Below are 22,375 nucleotides of genomic sequence, written 5' to 3' on the forward strand. Positions count from 1 at the left end.
GGCCTTCCAGAGAATCTCAGGTACCACCTTCTTTTTTAGAGAGGGAGAGGGATGGAGCTAGGAGACTAGACTTCTAGTCTACCACAGAGACCATGACACAAATGTTCCTGACTGTTTCCCATAGTTCAACTCTAACCAGCCTATTAACAGGAAGAGTGGAAAAGTTCATCCACATAACAGAATTCTACTCGGTAACAAAAGAAAGAGACCCCCAACTATAAACAAATCTCACAGAGGGCACCAGAGTGAACGCCTTACTCAGACACGCCGACATTGTGTGAGCCTCGACTGAGGGTCTAGGTTACCTCTGTGGGGGTGGGGACAAGGGTCTGTTAGGAAAAGCAAATTTTCTGGACTCCTCAGGATTTGAGCATCCCAATTGTAACTAAGCAATAACAATGCAAGGTTAATGATAAACAGGCTGGAGTGTAACTTGTCTGCAACTTACTTTCTGTATTAAAAATACAGCATAAGAATGAGAGAAGGGAAAAGCAGAGCAGCGCTTTAACTGTATCCCGGTGGCAGGGACGGCAGAATTCGCTGAGCCTTTCTTTCACCTTTGCTATGTTTGAAAATTTTCCTAAGAAAATGCTGAGAAGGAGAAGGAAAGATGAAAAGTGAACCTGGGATATAAATGAAGCAACTTCCAAAGGTGATTTTCCAAAAAGGAGTTCTCCTATGTGTTACTTGAAACTGTGAATGTCTTTCTCACTGAAGCCCACTCTACCTGAAACATAACTAAAATTAACTGAGTATTCTCACTTCTGGGCTATGATGAGACTCTGCAAACATGGAGCACCTACTGGGTGCAGAGCAGGTGCAGGTGCTGCCTGGGTTGACTCCTCTGTCACTGCCATTCCCCTGGGATTCCCTTCAATAGCCTAGCAGCACGTGAATTAGGAAGTACTTAGGTGTTATCTTGATAAAACTGTAGCCTGGAACAGTAGGGAAAGGCTTCCGGAGTCTAGGGAGAAAGGACTGAAAGGCGTGGCTTCTCATAAGCCCAAGGCTCCTCCCTAGAAGTGTTCCTAGAGTAGGATCGTCCAGACTTTAGGAAGAATGGAGGAGCTGCATGCAACCCCTACCATGTGTGCACCATGACGAACTGGAAGTGGGGACTCTTCACCTGCAGTTTTCTCTGGCTCCTGTAACGTGATCTGTCAGGGACATAAACCCCATTGTCCCAGCAGCAGCAGTGTGGTCTTATGACAATGGCTCTAGGGAGCACCACTTGACTTCTGAAACCCAATGCAGGCTTGGCCAAACTGCCACAAGAAGCCGTATACCAAGGACAGCAAGCAGAAGGGTTGAAACTGCCATTGCTCACACACATTGGTCCACCTCAGATCTCTTAGTACTAGAGCACATTTCAATTAGAGAGATATTTGATCAACATAAAAACAAAACAAACAGAACCCTATAGGTACTTAATATTAGTGATTTACGCTTGACTGGCTTTTGGAACCTTTATAAGAAGGGACATGTCCCATTCTTCCCTTCCCCCTTCTTTAGTCTCTGCTCTCTGGAATATAGGAGTTATAACTAGAGCACTAGTAGCCATCTGGGACCATAAAGCAATCTTGAAAAGAGTAGTCAGGCCCCTTTATAGTTGCTTGGGGCACAGTGAGAGCCAACAAACACTTCTGACCTCAAGATAAGAGCGACAGGACACCAGGAAGCTGTCAGAATGGTCCAGCTGGCCTCTGGGTTTGTCTTACCCAGAGAAACATACACATCATTGAAATCTTTTTTGTTAGTGTTTGTGATTCTAGTTCCCAGCAGTAGTCCTGCATCTTCTACCTGACACCCTATCCCTAAGTTCTTTCCTAGGACTCCCAAAGTAAGGGGAGGTCATGAGCATCCTGAGGGTGGCCCTAAGCAAAGGGATGTGCACCTAGCCACACCTATTCTCAGAAGCAGTCCACATCCCAACAGGGGAAGCTTCAGGAGCAGATCAACTGCTGATGAAAACGTGTGAGTCTCCCTTTCTCTGCAGGACACTTTTCATGACTATACACAGATCACAGACTTTGGTAAGCAGGACCAGGAAGCTTTTGCCTAGAGTTCAACACCCTCATTTTACAGCAGATGTCCATAAGTGTCAGTACTGTGGAGTGGATGGATGGATGGATGGATGGATGGATGGATGGATGGATAGATGGATGGATGAATAGAGCTCCTCTGGCCACATGGACGCTTGGATAAGGCCTCTAATAAGAAGAGCCCTGTATCAGTCAGAGTTCAGCTCAGTTCTCTGCCTTTTACTTTCAGAGTACTTCATCTAAATGAAAGCTCGCTGTGGCCTATGAGCTCTTCTGGGTTTGGGAAGTGCATTACCTAGTTACTGCCACTCCTTTGCCATGAAGCACATAAAAACATCTTTAGATCCTAAAATGAGACAAACGGCTAGGATATTTGCAGTGCGACATTTTTCTTTTGTAAAGTGTCCTCGATGGCCAGCTCAATGTAATGTCAAACAGCTCTGTAGGGCTGGTGAAGCTGAGTATACCTGCTTGGCATACGCTGCTTGGCCTGGACTCATAGCCAGAGGCTAGGCACGGATGTCAGCATACTCCCACAGTCTGTCGGCAGATCTGCTCTTCCCTACCTGTACATCCTGAGTATGGGGGTGTGGGGGAGACTGGTGCAGCAGAGCTGACCAACACAGCCCCAAGACTTGGGAGCTGTTTCCATACTCCGGAACCACCACTGCAGACCTGCTTTGGAAAGAAGTGTGTGTGTGTGCACACATCATGCATGGCGGGGGGCGGGATATGCAAGAGGAGAGGTCAAGATTTTTGGGAATGAGTTAAAGTCATCTCTACCATCCTCATCTTATTCGGAGGCTCTGCCTCAGTCCTCAACAGTCAGCCCCGCCTGCTCCTCCCACACTAAACACCATAGTCATCTTCTGATGCCTGAGGCCTTGCCAACTGTTGAGCGTCAGGGATTGCCACGGAAACAAGAAAAGTCTGTGTGCAGACACAAAGCAGCTCATGTTCATTTGCTTGAAACTTGATGTGGTGTGGCGGGAGGCCGGAGGGGTTTCATGGTGACAGGATGGAAGCATTTCAGTGCTGCTGGAACACACACAGCTCTTTAATTCTGTGTCTGGGATGAGCAAACTAAACCATTCTTTGATCATTCACATAGGAAAATGTCTGGAGAAACACGCAGTCCACTCTGCTGTGAAAATGCTTTGGGGTCACACTCAAACAGGTGTCTGTCAGTTCCCTCCTCAGGAAGAAAGGACCCAGTAAATCCTAAACCATACTGTGTGTGAGGACGGTTCCATGCTGTTACCTGCACACAGGCTATGGGCTTACTGTCAAAGCTTTCTTCCACGTATCAGACTAACCATCTCACAGATATATAATAAAGAACTAGAGGGAAGCGGGGAGTGTGAGTTTGATGCCAGTCTGGTTGGTCTACATAGTAAGTCAGGGCTACACAGTGAGACCCACCGGCCAAAAGAAGAAGAAAGAGGAAGAAAAAATGAGGAAGGAGAAAGAAGGAAGGAGGAAGGGAGGAGAAGGAGAAGGAGAAGACAGAAGAAAAGAATAAATGACCTGGGGGTGGGTGGGGAAGGGATGTTCCTGCTTTCTCCATGACGCTTTCCCGAAGAGGGATGTCATCTGTGAGTGCTCCCTGACAGTGAGCATGCTAGCTAGTTCTCATTCCCCACCCCCTCTCTCTTTCTGTGCCTGGGTGGAATCCAGGGTCTTACACAAACCAGGAAAGTGTTCTGCACTCCCTCCACCTCTTAGTATTTGTGGCCTCTTTTATGTGAACTACAAATGAAAACAAATAAGGCTCAGAAAGGTCCTGTGCCTTAGCCAAGATGGCAGAGCTAGTAGGAGCTCTACATCAGTGGATCTGACTGTAAAGGCCAGCTTTTCCCACTTCCCCAAATCTACCATTCCAGGGAACTAAGTCTCGCAGTACCCAACTTTCTAGGTACTATTTAGTGAGCTGAGTTGAAGGAACTACACAGAGAGCCATTTTGAAGAAATCCATACAATGAATCACCAGTGTCCCTTTGTTTTATACAAAACAGATGGTCTCTGGCAAAAATGGACTTCAAAGTAATCTCTGTGAAACAAATGCTCCTTGGATTGCTCTGGAATCCAGGATGCATTCTCCAGGAGAGACTTTCCCAGCCAGCACCGGCGGATGAGTGTACGGGGCAGGTCTGGAACAACAGACCTGCTGCTGGGGTTCTTCTAGAGTTCCCTTAAGTCCCAGGGACTGTCTTGCTCAGTGAGTCACACTCACAGGGAGCACACGACTTCTGTCCACTTCTAGGAAGCCTGTGCTCTTACCCAGTAGCTCTGAGTGGCATGGTGGGATATGGCACAGGGAACAGAAAACCGACTTTACTCTCCAGTACACTAACAGGCACAATCAGAACCAGAAGTGTGTGTTTCCTTCTAGGACTCAGTTTCCCAGGCTATTGAACAACCCACCCATTTCTTTCATTCCCTGTCTCTGTGTGGGTAGTTCTTAAGTGGGGGGGATGAGGAGAGGGAGCCCAGTCTGGGAGATATTTTGCAATTCTTTTGCTGTGTTTATCTGTGATGACAGGAGGTGTTACTGGGCTCTGGTAGGTGGAGGACAGACATGTTGCTGAATGTCTTATATATACAGGACACCTTCTTACACCAAAGTATGTCCTACTTTAAAAGTGTCAATAGTGACATGGTGGAGACACCTTGAGCTAGTCTAGTTCTGACATCGAACTGTTGAACAATGTTCTCAATGTTAACAAATACATTCCAGCTGGAAAAATGGCTAAATTTAGGGTTCTCCTTTATACTTGTTACTGATTTTATAAACATTCCATATGAGATAAAATTCCATCATGTCTAGGAATGTCTTAAAACATTACAGGAAAACGGGGCAGGGAGCAGGGGGATAAAACCAGATTCTCAAATGCTACTTATCAGAGTTGGGTGATGGGTAAGCTAAGAGCTCAGTAGTTATGCTTTTTATACCTCTGGGTATCTTGAAAATTCCCACCATAAAAGATGATCTGTTTCCTTCTCAATGAGTCTACTTAAAGAGATACAACATATAAAAGGGTTCCTACTCACCCCGTCCCTTATAGAAGCATGGTGGGGAGAAAAAAGGCATGCTGGGGCATACTGGGAGGAACTGTGCAGCTCTGACTACTGGAAACAGGATTCTAGGGAAGGTAAGATGCTGCTGGAGAAGGCAATAGGGGCTAGTCTCGCATGCTACACCAGGGTCTAGTTTTAGTCTAGATCTGTAATGGAAGACTTTAGAGAATTATCGGAAGTGCAGCCGGATTCCTGTTTTAGAGGTACTGGAGGTAGTGCCTCTTCACTTGTCTTCTCTGGAGACCTGGAAGGAGCAAACGATAGTCTGGAATGAGGCAGGGATTCCTAAAGTGAGCCAGGAACAGAGAGGGTTGCTATCATTTGGGAAAGAAACTGAGGGTACAGGGACAGTGTGCAGAAAGAACCAAGACTGCACTCAAAGGTGCCTGACTACGTGCTATTCAGAACTGAACCATAGGTGGAGGGAAAGTGAAAGGTCTGCCTCACGGAGACAAACAGCAAAAGATACCACTGATCTTAAACTGCAGGTGACAACAGGATGACAACTGTGGCTCCTTCCTTTTCAGAGTCGCACACTGTGACCAGACATGTCTGACTGACCCCCGACCTTCTGGTCGCCAGTCTGATCTTGTGGAGGAGAAGTAGCAGTGTGGGTCAGTGTACTGGCAGTCACTCCCAGTACTACACACTGGAATCCTGGCCTTCCCAGAGTTCCACGGTGATCTCTGTGCCTTTGTACATGCTATTCCTTCTGCCCAAAAGCTCTTCCAGGTCTTGTCCATGTGGGAAGTTACTACTCCCTTTTGATCTTCTAAGTTTTCTTGGGAATGATCCATATATAGTTCTCTCCCCAGGTAGACCAGATATCTAGTTCTTCCTTCAGGGCTTACAGCTGGCACAAGCTGGGACTTCAACTCAGGTCTCCAGGTTCTAATAAAAGGCTATGCTTTTCCTACTATACTGCTGCTGAGACCCCTGCCAAGTGTAGAACTTACAAAGGTTCTACCTAAATTAATATGAAATATACAGAAAGAACCTTATCAGAACATGGTTCATTATTTTAAAACTTAAAATGAAGTCATAAAAACATTTTACATTCCTCATTGTCTAATACCACAAACTTGGTAGTGTTTTCCTGCCCTGACATGCCACCATCATTCAGTCTCCCTCTGCCATTTCCGAAACAGCTAGTTACTGCACTGTTGCCTTGGTGATTAAAAGACATTTAACTTTCTGGTCTTGAGGTAGTTCTTTGAGAGGACAGAACAAAGTGTTAAGGGCTGTGCGTTCAGGTTCTTGCTGTTAAACTGTGTGCACAAATGAGGAAATGCTTAACTTTTGGAGGGCTATTTTCTTAATAATGAAGAACTAATGGCACCCCATGCAAAGCTGGTGGTAGGTATAGCATCTTGCATATACTGTAATACAGCAATACTCAATAAACCTGAGTTACAATCCACTGTCAGCATGGCTGACACCTCGGGCCAGTCAGCCTGCTAACCAGTTAGAACACTGTCATTCCCAAAGTTAGCCAGCCAGCAGGCATACTTACTGCAACATGATTTATTACTAATCAATACATTTAAGGAAGTTGTAGGCATGCTTTTAGTGATCATCAAAATCATATGCTTAATTTATTTTATGGTACCTTGCAGCAAATAAGGAACAAACTCACAACTATTTTTTTTCTACTTTGGAATCAAGGACAAAGAAAAAGTGTTACAAAGAAGTCTAAAGAATACAGAAGGAGTAGAGCGAGCACTATGAACAATACCCACCAGCTGCATGCTGTAGCCATCGCTGTCCTACATATTATCTTAAGCAGTCTCTTATGCTGTGAAGTACTGCTGTCTCCACCTTTAAACTGTGAAAAGCGAGGTTCTGGGAGAGCAAATGACTTATCCAAGTCATAAGCTAAACAGAAGAGTCTGGGCAGAAACATACCCCAGCCTCCTGAACCTAGTGGCCAGGGCCCCTCTCTGGGCCACTCTGGGACTTAAGTAACTCTTCAAGAAGAAGCACTGAACTGCAGAAAATCAGCCTTTACTGGGTCCAGGAGTCTCCAAACCCACCCCAGTGCACAGAGCCACAACTAGGAGCAAAATGTTGCCTCAGTGTGTCTGATACCTGAGGATAACCTCTGTTTGGGGATTCATTGTTTGGCTACCAAGAAAGAACGTTCAACATCTTTCCAGTCTCCTTCTTATGCTAATTACAGCTCATCAGCATCTGGACACCCACAAGCAAAATCAATCTGGCACCAGAAGCCAGCCAAAGACATTTTCCTACTATAAAAAAAACAAACAAACAAGACTGCAACATGATTAAACACACTGAGCATTTCCCCAGTAACCTGCAGGCTGGTGCACATAAAAATCCCATCTGATTTTACAGTCTAGGAGGAAGGACACTAACAAACACCTCACACCTGCAAGGGTATTCTTTATGAGCAGTGAGATGTATACAAGTTTATTTTCTGTGCTTCCCTTCCACATCACATCTTCTGTTAGGTACCAATATGTCCAACACGCTCAAATATTTACACATTGTAAGAAGCCAGCAGAAAGGCACCTTTCCATTTCATGCTCTAAGCGAATGAACGTGGACGCACTGGCCTTAGGTCTCCATTCCCTGACTTAGCAGTTCCTATACTTCCAGGAGATATGGAAGAGCCACCTTGCCATCCAAGTTCCTTTCCAAACTAAATCACCTCCAAAGACACCACTCAACCTGAATTCTTTTCTTGCCTTCTAAAGAAAGTGGAGCTTCACAGTAACAAAGCAGTAGTTACAAAACAGAATGCCTAGCAGATTCTCATCTCTGCAAAATCACACACACACATGACCCCCATCCCAATATGTATGTCTGAATGGATTCTGTCCATTAACTGTAATTAACTTTGGGTGGAGGTTTGGGGATGATTTTAACCTTTTCTCCAAAATTTTCTTTATTGTACTCAGAAATGGCAACAGTTCTTTTTAAAAAGCACCTGACATGTCAGGCGGCTCCCCTGGGCAGAGAGGAAATGTGAAAAGGATGCCAACCCGGCTGGGTGTTCTGGCCAGTGTCCTCAACACTTAACTGAACATTAGGATCATGAGTTTTATAAATACTGATGCTTGGGGCTGGAGAGATGGCTCAGCGGCTAAAAGTGCCTGATTCCCAACTATCAGGGTCAGATTCAGATGCTAACATCCATGTAACAAGCCCCAGGTTCAAGGAGAGACCCTGCTTCAAAGGAACAAAGGAACATGGAGGGCATCCCATGCCTTTTTCTGGCCTTTGTGCATGTGCACAGGCACAGGACCTACCCACAAATCTGAACACACTCACAGAGACACAGACATAATTGAAATCTTTTAAGAAATACTGATGGTCCAAGGCTCAAGCCTCGGAATTTCTGGAGATGAGACCCAGACCCAAGCATTTTGTCACAGCTCTTCTAGTGACACCAACCAATTAGGGTCGAAAGCTATAAGTCGATGCCGTTAATCAGGAGGAGTCAAGAGGACAGAGTAAGGTTACAGTGAGCACGTCTAGGAGTAAAGACTAAAGGCTGGAAAGCACTGAGCATCAGCTCTGGAAAACCCCATGTAGAGAAGAAGATATGGTAAGCAAATACGTCTTGGGTCTGAGCCAAGAGGCAGACAAAGTGAGGTAGGCCCAAAGGGTCAGCACTGAGAGATGGAGACTATACAGGACCACAGAGAAAGAGGCAGAGTAGGAAAGGATCCCACACAGTTTACATCAAGCTCTCTGTAGGCGAGGAGCCTTCATTTATGACTAGAAGCAGGGCCGCCACAGTCTCTGTGAGTCCATATGTGTACCAGTTCTGTCGAATAAAAATCCCCACCCCCAACCAAGAAACTATTTGCAATTGCCAAGAAAGGAAAAATTCATTTTCTCTAATAGAGTATCAATGAGTATATCAACTATTCTCTAGGGCAGGACCTATGTCCATGAATAGTTGGTCAAAACAAAGCAGACTCCATGGGGTATGCAAGCACGTACACGTGCTTGGACTTCTGTTATATTTTGTTTTCTTTAACTTTTTCTGCCGTTTCTTTCTTTCTCCTTTATTTATTTATTTTAAAAAGAAAGACACACAGAGAGAAGTAGAGAAGAGAGAGAAAACATGAAGTTGGGTGGGTAGGGAGAAGGAGAAGCGCTAGAAGGAACTGGGGAGGGGAAGGAATATGATCAAAATATATTGTCTGAAACAAAACAAAACAAACAAACCAAGGCCAAACAAACACTGGTGAAATAATTTTGAAACCACAGGAGAATGCTAGGTTCAGTTTCTAATAGGCCATGTGCAGTTCTATGACCTTAACTAACAGGGTCCCATGCTGTGTTCTCACCTGTCAAGTGTGGGTAGTAAGAACATGGTCAAGAGGAATGCATATTATAATACTAAGAATAAAAGCGGCCCTCAAATGGTGACGTCAGGAACGGCATCCCGGCGGAGAGTATGTGCTAAACTTCAATAAACCACAGTTCACAGGTAATAACTGTTTAGTTCCTGTTAGTCCTTTATTTTGGGACCACTTAAAATACTATAGAAGTTAACCTAAAATGGCCTGGCTATTCTTCAGTTGATGCTGGTATTTGTTTGATTTCTATGAGGGATATAATTATATACCAAACCATTTCTATAAAATTTAAGCAAGATCATGAACAAACACTATCATATTCCTATTGACAACACTACAAATGAATCAGAAGAAATTCTATTCCAGAATGAGAATTCTCCTAATGTCACAAAAGAGCTAAGCTGCTACTGGGCAGAATGAAAACTGCAAAGAGAACATAGGAAAAAGAACTGTTCTCTACCCTCCCCTCTGGATTCAACATTGAATTTGCGATAAATTAGCTTAAATGGCCAAGATAATGGAAATTAATGCTATACCTGTGACCTGTGAAAATTTGGGAGGTTCTTTTTGGTATGAAATAATAAAATTACTACCATAACAGCAACAAGAACTAGCTCTTATGAACACTTTCTTGCGCCAGGAAGGTCCGGGGCCCTGTCCCTGATGAACTCAGGTCCCACAGATGTGGCTTCTGGATAATGCTCTAATCTTCTCTATGCGCTGCTACCACTCCACCAAGACTGGGGCCAGCAAGGCCTTGGGGCATACTCCAGGGGGGAAAGGAGGGTGGGGCACATAGGGCTCTACAAGAAGTTGGTGGCAGCCACATTAAAGACTCACTGTCATTTGTCCCTTCTGTCTTTTCTGTATGTGCTTTCCCCTGACATTACTACTCAGCTTCTACCAGAGTGTGACTCAGGAGCCACACTTCCCAGGTAAGGCTATTTCTGACCTCCACCCATTCTCTCACTCAGGTGAGATGTGGAGCTGTGGAGCCTCCCTTCCTTTTGTGTCCACAGGGCCTCAAACATCCTTCTGCCTCTCACCTTGGCATAGAAATGCAGACTTTCTATCTGTTTTCTCGGTGAGTCGTGAACACATTCAACTCCCGTTTTTTACCTTGTAACATAAAAGGTGTCTTGATAGCTGGGCTGTTGGTTTGTTCACCTTCCATCTAAGCCATGAGCCTGGCACAAAGAAGGCCTAATGGTTTGTCTAATGAAAAAGCATGTGAAGTCTTGGTAATCTATCTTGGGGCAATTCCTGTTATGACCCAGCCTTTACACAGATTGGCTCAAAGCTGGGCTCTATGCCCACAAAAGCAAGAATTTGTACCCCATATATAAGCACAAACCCTGGAAGAGGGAGGGATGACTACCTTTGAAGGGAGCTAACCCTGGTAACTATAGCCCAATCACTGGGGACTGAATACAGGACACTCACAATCATTACTTTGTATAGTCTGGGGGAAGATTTTACCAGTCCTGCTTTACTGCAGTGGGATTCAGCCTGCCTGTAAAAGCACTCCTCCTCTTCAGCTCTGGGCTGCTTTCCGACAACCTACAGGAGACCCTGCAGCCCCTGCTTCTGGGAGAGAGTTTGAAGATGACCTCAGCTCAATTCTGCACCTGGCACTTACTTGCTAAAAGGCGCTTGGCAACCAATAAACTCTAAGAGTCATGGCAACGAGAAGAGAGAAATGTCTAATTGCTAAAGCAGTATAGGCCTGTGTCCATTAGTGGATAGCTTGTTTTCTCCCCTGCCTCCAGGATGGCGAGTGCACCCTCTCTCCCAGTCTTCCAGGGGAAAACAAGAGTCCTGTGTGTAAAACCTTAAGGACTTGGGCCAGTTAGCCAGTCAGACAACAACACTCCAAACAGCCCTGCAGGCTTCAGGAGAGGAGCCCCAAGCCGACCAAACACGCAGGCGGCTTGTTTCAGCATCCCCACGGCTGACATCCAAGTATGGGTGGAAGACGAGCAGCTGAGGGAGGGAAAGGGAACTGATCCAGAATGTGTCCGTTACAAGGTTTTCACACCCAACACAAAACAGCAAGGCGTTTTATCCTTGGTCAGCACAAAGGGTCCATCAGTACATGCTTAATGTCATCTTTCCTCCATCATTCTATTATAAATAACTAACTTGTGATTTTGAAGCTTGAGGAGAACATGAACTGAGTTTGCAAGCTCTGGCATGGGTTATATGGGAAGGGTTTTGTCTGACGTCTCTCACACAACTGGCACACACAGAGACTGGCAGGTTCAAGAAACCAAAATGTCTGTCAAGTACATACTTCTTAAACCACCAAGATCTTAGCAGAGCATAAGTGAGAAGTCACCCTCACACCAGCACCACTACTACTGAGACCAAAAGCATACTGAGTATGTGTGTGTTTCTGAATGGTCAACAAGTCAAAATCAAATGAGGAATGAGCCCAAGGAGTTTCTGGCAAGACTTGCCCAGGTGGTACTGTGTGTGTGTGTTCACAGCAGCCTCGGATATGAACACATAAGTGAGCACTTTGCACTGAGCACGTCCTCATCCCAGAGAACGCTGTCTGGAACACCTTGGTGCAGGTCTGAGACTAGAGTGTGTTAGGAGCTGGTGTTTTTACTGCACACATAAAGCTTTCTGCTCTTATGGAAACATAATGGTTTAATTATGGAAAACAAAGACCGTCAATATTTTCCTACTGTTATTCCTTAGCATCTAAGTATTGATTTAGCGTATCTTTTGACTGCATTGTGTTAGGATGTTTGATATTAAAAACTGCTGTTTGAATTGCTGACTTGGGCTTCATAAAAAGTCATTAAGTACATTTTGGCTTGGGATTAGGAGAGAATTCCCAAGAATTTCTGAAATGGCCCTAAACATTCTTCTGTACTGCGTACTGTGTGTTTATGTGAAGTGGTATTTTCAGCATTGGTGATTATAAAACCTAAATTCTGAAAAATGCTGAAGATGCTCGACATCAAATATTCAGACAAGATGTGCAGCCATTTTATAATATACAAATTTGTTTTCATATTTAATAAATGATAAAATTATATGTATACAAAGAATTGTTTTAAAATAACTTTATGATTTATTATCAGTAAATACTGACATTTATATGTGTGTGTGCATGGGTATGCAGTCCCCGTGGAGGGTGTGTGTATGTGTGTGTGTGTGTATGTATGTATTAGCATGGGCATGCAATCCCTGTGGAGGGCGTGTGTGTGTTTGTGTGTATATGTGTGTGTATGTATGTGCATGCAGTCCCTGTGGAGGACGTGTGTGTGTGTGTATGTGTGTGTTTGTGTGTGTGAGCATGGGCATGCAGTCCCTGTGGAGGGCGTGTATGTGTTTGTGTGTATATGTATGTGCATGGGCATGCAGTTCCTATGGAGGGCGTGTGTGTGTGTGTGTATGTGTGTGTATGTATGTACATGGGCATGTAGTCCCTGTGGTGTGTGTGTGTGTGTGTGTGTGCGTGTATGTATGTGCATAGGCATGCAGTCCCTATGGAGGTGTCAGCTACTTTGGAGCCTGAGTTACAGGCAGTTGTGAGGTATGTGAAGGGGGTGCTGGGAACCAAACTCTGGTCCTCCCCAACAGTGGCAAGTGTTCTTAGCCACCATGTCATCTCTCCAGCCTCTAATGTTAACTTTCTATACCCATGTACCAATTTCATGTATCCGGGATTACATAAAATTTTTGAGTGAAAACGTTTAAAGCAGCTCTGCTCTAGCACACTTACAAAGTATGATGCCTGGGGTCAGCGTTATGTAAAGACACATCACAAAATGGCATTTCCTAATAAGACGTGCACACTGCAGAAGTCAGCTCAGCCCTTCCAGTAACTCAGGAGGGTGAGGAGTGCACTTGTTCTTAGAGATTAAGGAACAAGTTTGCACGGAATATTACTGAGCAGCTTCTTCAGCAGAAACACCGGCTAGACCACACGGTGAGAAATACAGATTCAGTGATGCTGTGAGGTACTGCCAGCCTTGACAGCAGCAGCAAACACTATGTGGCTACTACGTAAGTTCATTATTGACTCACCCAATATGCACTGAACACCTATCATGCACCACACTAGAAATGCCTAACAACACTTTCGCCAAGTCTCTGCCACCCAGCCTTCACAACTGTGCGACCTGAGGGTAACATTAGACTTTCCACGGCCATGACGAAATACCTACGGCGAACAGTTTAAGGAGAGAAGTATGTATTTTGCTTCACAGTGGCAGATTTTCGTCCACACTGGTGGGCTCCATCACTTCCAGGACTAAGCTGAGGAAGTACATCTTGGTGAAGGGTGTGGTGGGGCAAGGCTGCTCACCTCACGGCAGCAGCAGAGTAGAAAGAGCCAGAAGGAGAGAAATAGGAACCAACTTTACCCCATGGAACACAGAGCTCCAGTGACCGCTCCAGTGAAGCCCCACATCCTCACATTTCCAAAGCCACCAGTCAGGGCCCAAGCTTTCAACATAAGCCTGTGGGGAAAGAGTTCACATTCAAAATGAAAAGAGCTAAAACAGAGTCCCACTGCCATGATAACTTGCCAAAGCCTCAATGTTATAACATCAAGGTTTTCTGATTAAGAACTCTTGTAACTACCCCAGAAAAACAAATGTGCAAGCTCTTGAGGCTCATGGGAGCAACGACTAATAGCAATGACCCTGGGAAATGAGGTCTGTGATTAGAAGTAGAGGGGATCTGAGTCCTCATTCAGTTACCCACCCATTGTATGCTCTGGTCATGATTTCGCTGAGGCTCAAAGTCTCTATCCTTTAGAATGGGAAATAACCCTGAGGAGATATTGGAAGGCTCAAAATCAATCAGATGTGTAGAAGCCTTCTGGTAGATGCTACAACTGTGAGGGATGACTGAGGTTCTTGCCCTTGCCTCCATCTCCCTTCCACCAGAAGTGTCCTCTTCTCTAAGGCCCTTGCTCTGTTACCTTTAATAATGAAGTCCTCTTGTCTGGTGGGTCTTTGTAAATTGCTGATGGAATTCTGTGGCTGATACCCGCACAATCATCTTTACCCCCATGTCCATTTCCCCTTTCCTAAAACTAGAAATTTGCTAAAAGCTGGGCATGTCTGGTTCATTTACAGCCATTGAGACTCTGAGAGGAATCAAAAACTGGGCTCAAGGAACAGGTATTTAGGGCTGCAGAAAAGCTCAGGGAGGTGATGGGGCAAAGATGGTATAATGGGGGAGAGGGCTCAGGGGAGACTTTATGAGAATTGTTCAGTCAGGGAAGAGGAGGTCTGATGAATGTGGGAGTATCTTCAGGTGATTAGCTGCGCCAACCTGGGCTTGGGAGACTGAAGAGGTAAAGATCTGGGAGCCAAGAACAAGTGGAGGTCAAGGTCTTGAGGGGAACACGCAGGCCAGTGTTGGGAGGGACTGACGCCTCTGATCAAAGTGAGCAGGAGGCTGAGGGGAAGGCAGAAGCAGGGAGTGTGGGAGGGAACCCAGGAAGAACAGATGCTGCAAGACTGGCATTCTACCATCTTTTTTGTGCACACGGGACCTGCCATGGCCTCAGTTTCTCCCCCATTTTAACCACAGCATTAATTCCATCCAAAGTTGGCACCAAAGGATGCATGTCATCTTGCTTTTCCAGGAGTCTTTTAATGATGCTTCCTTTCCCGTGGGCTGGCCAAAGTTCCCTCTTGTCTGACTGCAGAGAAGCCATGCCCTTTCTTCTCTGACCCTGGCAGGATCCGATGAGTGCCGTGGGAGCCTGGCCTGCTCTTTTGTTTTCTTAGAAGTCTAGGAGACCTCAGGCATCATCATGATTCCTGAAATGTGGAGTCGATTGAAATCTCTTAAAACCCTTCCCTGACAACAGAAAGTCTTCCTCAAGCTGCTGACCTGCTATCAAGCACTGTCACTGTGGATAAGGTGGAAATGCACGCATATGCCCAGCAAGCGTGCTGCACACCTACACTGCTTGGGAGCTCACCCCCTCAAAGCTCTTAACAGCCTCCAGGGGAACCATGTTAAAACAGCGCAATTAACTAGAACGGCTACAAACTCAATAACTCACCTACCTAATGAGGCAATACAAGGAAAATTGGGCCTATTTTAATAAGAATTTAAAAGAGAGACGGGAAGTAAAGGTCAGATGCCATTTCTGGATCCCAGCTCTTTTCTCTTCCCTGTCTATGCTGGAGTAGTTAATACCAAGGAGATAATACACACTGTGCAATTCTTTATAAATCCAAGGAGGCAGCCAGTCATATTACTGCACTCAAGGGCAAGTGAGTCTTTCTGACCCATCCCCCCCAACACTAAGTGCCTCCCCAGATCTATTTCTGAAGGTTTTATTATGCAAACCTGAATGGATTTCAATTACAATAATTCTTTTCCTTCTCCACCCTGACTCATGAAAGAGAAACTCAATTACCAGCAATTTGAGGTTATAAGGGCAGTTTTGTTTTCCCCTCCTCTCTGGAGTCTCAGCAGTCTAGAAGGTTCTCCTTTCTCACCCCCTCCTGTTGCCTGAGCGGCCATAGCTGGTTGGTCACCACTAAGCAGCACGGCCTCTCCATCAAGAAGGCGCTTTCCCAGGGGTCAGGAGATGGCTCATTTGGTAAAGTGCTTGCCATGCACAAGGATCGGATTTGAGTTTGAATCTCCAACACTCATGTAAAAAGCCAAGCATGTGGAGCTTCCCTGTAATCCCAGTGATGGGGAGACAGAGACAAGAGGATCCCTGAAGCCAGGAAATCCTGTTGAATAGGAAACTCTTGATCCAGTGAAAGACCCTATCTCAAAAATTTAGGTGGAGAGCAATGCAGACATTGACCTCTGGCCTCCTCATGCACCTGCATACACCCACACATGTATGCATGCATATCACACAGCCCTCCCATTCTCAAGCTCTCCCCATGACTTTCAGAAAGGATGCATTCTGTAGCCAAAGCAAGGGTGGCCAAAATTGCTGGCGATTTTGTTGTGGGACGGAGTTAACACTTTTCAAAGCTAACTATTCAATTGTAGGGTCTATGATAGGAATATAAAGTCAACCCTCAATATCTTGAGATTAGGCCCAGGCTGCCAAAGATACCAAATTTTGCAGGTGATGAGTCCTTAAATAAAATGGCACAATATTTGCATATAATCCAGGAACAATCTCCCATATCCTTTAAATCATCAAGCCAGGCATGATGGTAACACACCGAGGAAGAAGAGGAGTTCAAGGCCTGATATACATAGCAGTTTTAAGTCAGCCAAAGGTGCTTGTCTCAAATCAACCAACAAACTAACCAACCAATACCTGCTGCAATGTTAAATGATGGATAAGACAGTGTTACACTATATTGCTTGAGGAACAATGACCACACCCTAAAAAGTCTGCACATGCTTAGTACTGACAATTTTTGTTACTCACATTCTCAATCCACAGTTGGTGGAACCAGCCCACAGACGTAAAAGTCCATCAGAATGACAGTTTCAATATGTGTGTCATTTCACTTGGTCCTTATGAACAACCAGAAGGAGATTCTAGACTCATCATTTTACAGACAGGGCAACTGGGGTTAAGAGAGAGAATTTAGAAATGTGCCCAGGATCACATAAGATTAGCAGCAAGGCACCTGTTCCACACCGGGCTACACTGTCACTGCAGTTGCTCTAGATAGGTCCTGAGGTGACAGGGCTGAGATGACACCAGAATGGACTCAAGACAACCAGAATGTGTGACAAGCCCAAAGCTTGCTAAGAAAGAAAAGGCCCAGGTAGCTTCCAGACTGGGGAACTAACTCCCTGACCACGACGCTTAATTAGGAGTCTGATCGCAGCAAGAAGCTTGTCCTGGGCGAGCCTTACCTATGATGAAGTTCTGTGCATACAGGGCTCTTGAGAGTACAGCTACAGAGGGAGACCTCCACCACCATCTCCAGACCAGAGTGACAAAACCCAATGTGCCGAGAGAAGCCCCTATTTCCACTTCAGAAGAAGCTGGATGGAAGGCCCCTCATTCTAGGCATGCATCACTGACAACCATCAAGGCAAATGTCAGCCAGCTCTATGACCTCTGTTCCACACAGCTCCGGGGAGAGCTCCAGCCTACGCCTGAACTCTGAAGTTTTCCAGGGTAGCTGCTGATGTAAGCAGGCACCAAACACTGTGTGCTTATTATACACATCGAGCACCAGACTAGACAGTGGGACCCAGACATGACAAGCCCACTGATTCTTGAATGTTAAGTGTTAGGGGACCAAGTCCTAGAACCGAGATCCAGTAAGCAAGAGGACCTGAGTACAGGGGTGCCTATTCTTCCTGTAGGAGACATCCAACTAAGGATGGCAAGGATGACTAACTGGCAGCCAGGACATCGACGAGAGTGCAGTACTGCAGCAGAGGAGGGGGCACGGTGAAGCCCGAGGAGGCCCTAGTCACAAACATTCCTAATGGCAAGAGTCTACTGTACTCTGGCATAGCACACACACACTTGGTGCTCTTGTATCAGACAGGCATGGACAGCAACAAGAGCACAGACTTACCCAGGGGACAAGGCAGGGCAAAGAAACTGGCATGATGTGCCCTATCTAGCCCTCTCCCTACCATTCAAAGTTTAGGGGCCAGTTTGTCAGGACACAGCAGCTGGCAGGTGGCAGAAGACAGAGGGCAATGCTTTCTTCTTGGTCTCCCTCTACTTCTGGGTGCCACTGTGTGTAGGATGCACAGCTCATCCTCGCCAGCCATTACAGCCCAACATGCCTTCTAGGAGCTATCTTACCAAGCCATTGCCCCTACTAAAATAATGTTATCACGTTCCTAACGCGGGCACTCTAAAGGCAATATACTGTCACCAGAATGTCACCGGGCACATTTTTTCAGCAGGAAAACAGCTGCACATTGAATCTGTAACTTCTTTCTCTTCTTAGAACCCTGCACATGAGCAAGAGCTGGCTCAGGGTTGTTTGCCTTCACCTTCTCTCCACGCGTGCTCAAAGCCCAGAGTCAAGTCTCTCAGTAGAAACCAACAGATTGGCTACATCAGTGTGAGGAGGTGGCCGGGTTATGAAGCAGCATTGACAAGTAGGACCTAGTATGCCTCGGAAGCTGAAGGCATAGACATCACAGCTTTTATTTAGTTCACTAGTCTCAACCCCTAACTTTTTAGACCAGGGATCTGGGTGGGGGCAGGAAGAGGTGGCTTGGTTGGTGAAGTGCTTGCCTTGCAAGCATGAAGACCTGAGTTTAATTCCAAGAACCCATGCAAAAAGTTAGTCAGGGTGGTACTTGTACTGGAGTGACAGAGATAGGAGGATCCCTGGGGCCTGCTAGCCACACTGACTTAGCCAAATAACTGAGTCCCAGGGCAACAAGAGACTTGTCTCAAAAAATAAGGTGGACAGCTGTTGAGGAACACCTCAAGTTGTTCTCTGGCTCTACATGCATGCACACACAGCTGCAAACATATATATGCACATAAATACACAAAAAACTCACACACTGGTCCCTGTGTGAGCTGATTTTCTCATAAGAATAAACAAGGATACCACCCTCTTCACCAGCTGTGAGGCCTAAATGAAAACGCAAGTAACACAGCACAGTCAGAACCTGGCAGGGCAGTGAACAGCAACTGCTACAGAACTATCTAGATTTCCAGAGGCCCCCATTTCTTCTCCCAGGGCCTCTTTCAGCTGAGTTCCACCAGGGAGAGAAAAAAGGCTGGCAGCAGGGTTAACTCATTTACAGCTAGCTTGGTCAATATCTGACCGGAATTTGATGAGGTCTCCAAGTTGCTGTCCCTCAGCTCTCCACTGCCTCTGAAGAGCTGATCAGACCACAGGTCACATCACCTTCCCTTCAACCACTCCAAGTTTGGGGAGACAAAACCAAGGCAATCTGAGATGCAGACAGGAGGGTGAGGGACACAACAGATATGCAGGTGCCTAGGCAACTCTAGCAATCACCGAGGGAAAAGTCGCCCAAACCATGGGACATATGTATGTTCCTCTGGACAAGACCCATGAGTGCTCATAGCAGCTCGGGCTCCCCTCTTTCACACTGCTTCCTGTCTCTCTGCCCCTCCTGCACTTTAAAATAGCCATCTGACCATGTAAATTCTCGAAGCGAGTGTCTGCTGGCCTCCAGCGGAGCTGTCAATGCTCATAAATCGCGGCCTTCCAGATTGCAGTGCAGCTATTTACTGGGGGAGGGGTGCAGCAGCCACCAGACAATACCAGGAAGACACTGGCCTGGCGGTAACTACTCTGGTTACAGCCTCACAATTCACAGTGGCATTCTGCTAGGAGTAGGCTCCATCAAGGAGGAGAAACATAAAAAGGGGAACCTGGGCTGTAAATAGTTTATTCCAGCAATTCCTGATGTTGGCTGAATCATACTTTAATACAGAAATACACGAAAGCACCACTCCGGGGGTGACATGTGTGGCCACCTCATTACTCTTTCCTAAAGGGTCTTCCATCAGAGAGACACCTCACCACAAATTACAGCGAAGAACACAAAACCTCCTCACACACTCACACAGGCCAGAGGGAATGGTACTTCAGGACTCCAACACAGACAGGGCCCAGAGACTTGGGCTCTGGGCTGCTTTGCCATGAAGGGAACAGGTGACAGAGATGCAGACTCACCTGCCTCTCCCAGAGGCCCTTGCAGTGAATCCTACCTTCATGTTCCTTCTCTGTGGTTCCCACTTTCTTGATCTTCCGGGGAGACTTCATAAAGAGTGGAAAGATGGTCCGCAAGCCAAGAATGTCAACAAACTTGTGGCAGTTGTCTGTGCCCTCGGGCCCGATCATGGCGTGGTCCAGCACCTTCAGGGCGCTGCTCCGGGAGATCTTCTTCTCCCTACCAGCAAAAGGGATTCCAGAAGAAGGACTAGGTTTTTAATGTGTACTCAACTGGGAAAAAAAAGACAAACATCCCCCAATAAAAACAGAACAGTTAAAATGTCCTCACAGAAAGAAGACATTTATGTTATATCTAAGCACACATGTTAACAGGGGGATCTAGACTAGGAAGAATAAATTCTCTCTCTGGGTTTTTTTTTTTTTTGAGTCAGGGTCTTTCTATGCAGACATGGTTATCCTGGAACTCTCTATGTAGACCAGGCTGGGCTTGAACTCAGAAATTTGCCTGCTTCTACCTCCCAAGTGCTGGGATTAAAAGTATGCATTATTATGCCAGCTAAAGAATAAAATCTTATGGTGACACAGGATAATGTTCAAATTTCTACATGAAGTATCATGACAATTCTGTGGGAAAGGCATCAGAAGACTGGAGAAGCAGATCAAAGTGAGGGCTTTCAGAAGGTTTAACAGTCTTTTCCCCTTAACAGCTTTACTAGATATACGCCACATCATTTAATGTGCCCACTTAAAGTGTACAATGCAATGGTTTTAGTATGTTCACACACATGTAACCATCCCACAACCAAGTTCAGGGCATTTCTACTGCCCTGTAAGGAAACCACCAACCCTTTGACTGTTCCTCCTCTCCATTCCCTGGCTCCTGAGCTCTAAACAGTCACAGATCTATGTTGTCTCTATAGACTTGCCTACTCCAGACATTTATTTTAATTAAAAGATTTTTTGTTCATTTTACATTCCAATCCCAGTTCCCTCTCTCCACTTCTTCTGCCCCCCTACCTCCTTCCATTCTACCTCCATCCACTCCTCAGGGGAGGTCAGGCCACCCTTGGGGAGTCCAACAAAGTCTGGTTTGTCAAGTTGAGGCAGGACCAAGTCTCTCCCTCCGTATCAAGGCTGAGCAAGGTATCCCACCATAGGGAATGGTCTCCAAAGAGCCAGTTCATGTCCCCAGGATAAGTCCTGGTTCCATTGCAATCTACCCCTTCTCCAGCAGATCAATCCACATAGCTGTTACCCACATTTAGAAGACCTAGTTCGGTTCCATGCAGGTTCCCGAGCTATTACTCTACAGACATCTTAGGCAAATGCTATTACATGTGATCTCCATAGTGGACACATCATTTCATATACCCATTGGAGACAGAGACTGCACTTTCATTTCCCAGTTGCCCAGACCCGAATAATATCACAGAAACTATATTAATAACACTGCTTGGCCAATGGTTCAGGCCTATTCCTAGTTAGCTCTTATATTTTAAATCAACACATTTCTATTAATCTATGTAGCCATGAGACTGTGGCTTACTGATAATGTTCTGGCATCTTTCTTCTTTGGTAGCTACATGGCATCTCTTTGACTCCGCCTATTCTCTGCTTGGATTTCCTGTTTGGATTCTGTTTGGATTTCCTGCCTGGCTATACTCTGTTAAGTCATTGGTCCAAACAGCTTTATTCGTCAACCAATAAAAGCAACAAATAAACAGAAGGACATCCCTATCAACCCATAGGCAGTGACAAGGGTTCAAATTTCTCCATATCTTGAAAACTTTTGAATTTTGGGTTCTAGTTATCCTAGTTGGTATAACAATGCCACCACAGTGTGTGTATGTTGGGGGGCACACATGTCATGGTATGTGTGGAAGTCAGTCCTCCACTTCCATTATCTGGGTTCCAGAGATCAAACTCGGTTGTGAAGTTTGGCAGAAGGCGACTATTCCTACTGTGGCCCATCACTGTGGTTCTCATTTACATTTCTGGTAACTAAAGTACTTAGTGTGCTTACACATTTGTATGCCGTCTTCAGGAAAATGCCCTCCTTCATTCTTTGCTCATTTTTTTTTATTTGTGATTTTTATTTTTTGGGGGGACAGATCTCACTGTGTAGCTCTGGCTGTCCTAGAACTCACAATGTAGACCAAGGTAGCCTTGAACTCACAGAGATCTACCTGTCTCTATCTCCTCTCTGGGAATTAAAGATGTGTGTCAACAAGCCCAGCTTTCTTTGCTCATTTTTAAGTGAGTACTCGTCATTTTTCCATTCTAAGAGGTCTTTTTAAGGACGTAAGATGTCCCT

The 22,375-nt window shown here is 45.6% G+C and overlaps 1 protein-coding gene across 1 annotated transcript in view; it reads right to left on the bottom strand.

Moving 5' to 3' along the window:
* Window positions 1-22,375, bottom strand: part of Ctnnbl1 (catenin beta like 1) — a 167,977-nt gene that overhangs the window by 35,060 nt on the left and 110,542 nt on the right. The window contains exon 11 of the mRNA XM_085697114.2: window positions 20,097-20,278. Coding sequence (XP_085553240.1) covers window positions 20,097-20,278 — 182 coding nt within the window. The remainder of the gene's footprint in view (window positions 1-20,096; window positions 20,279-22,375) is intronic.

Source organism: Myodes glareolus, chromosome 10 (genome assembly GCF_982192425.1).
Source record: "Myodes glareolus chromosome 10, mMyoGla1.1, whole genome shotgun sequence".
In the NCBI taxonomy this organism is placed as follows: domain Eukaryota; kingdom Metazoa; phylum Chordata; class Mammalia; order Rodentia; family Cricetidae; genus Myodes; species Myodes glareolus.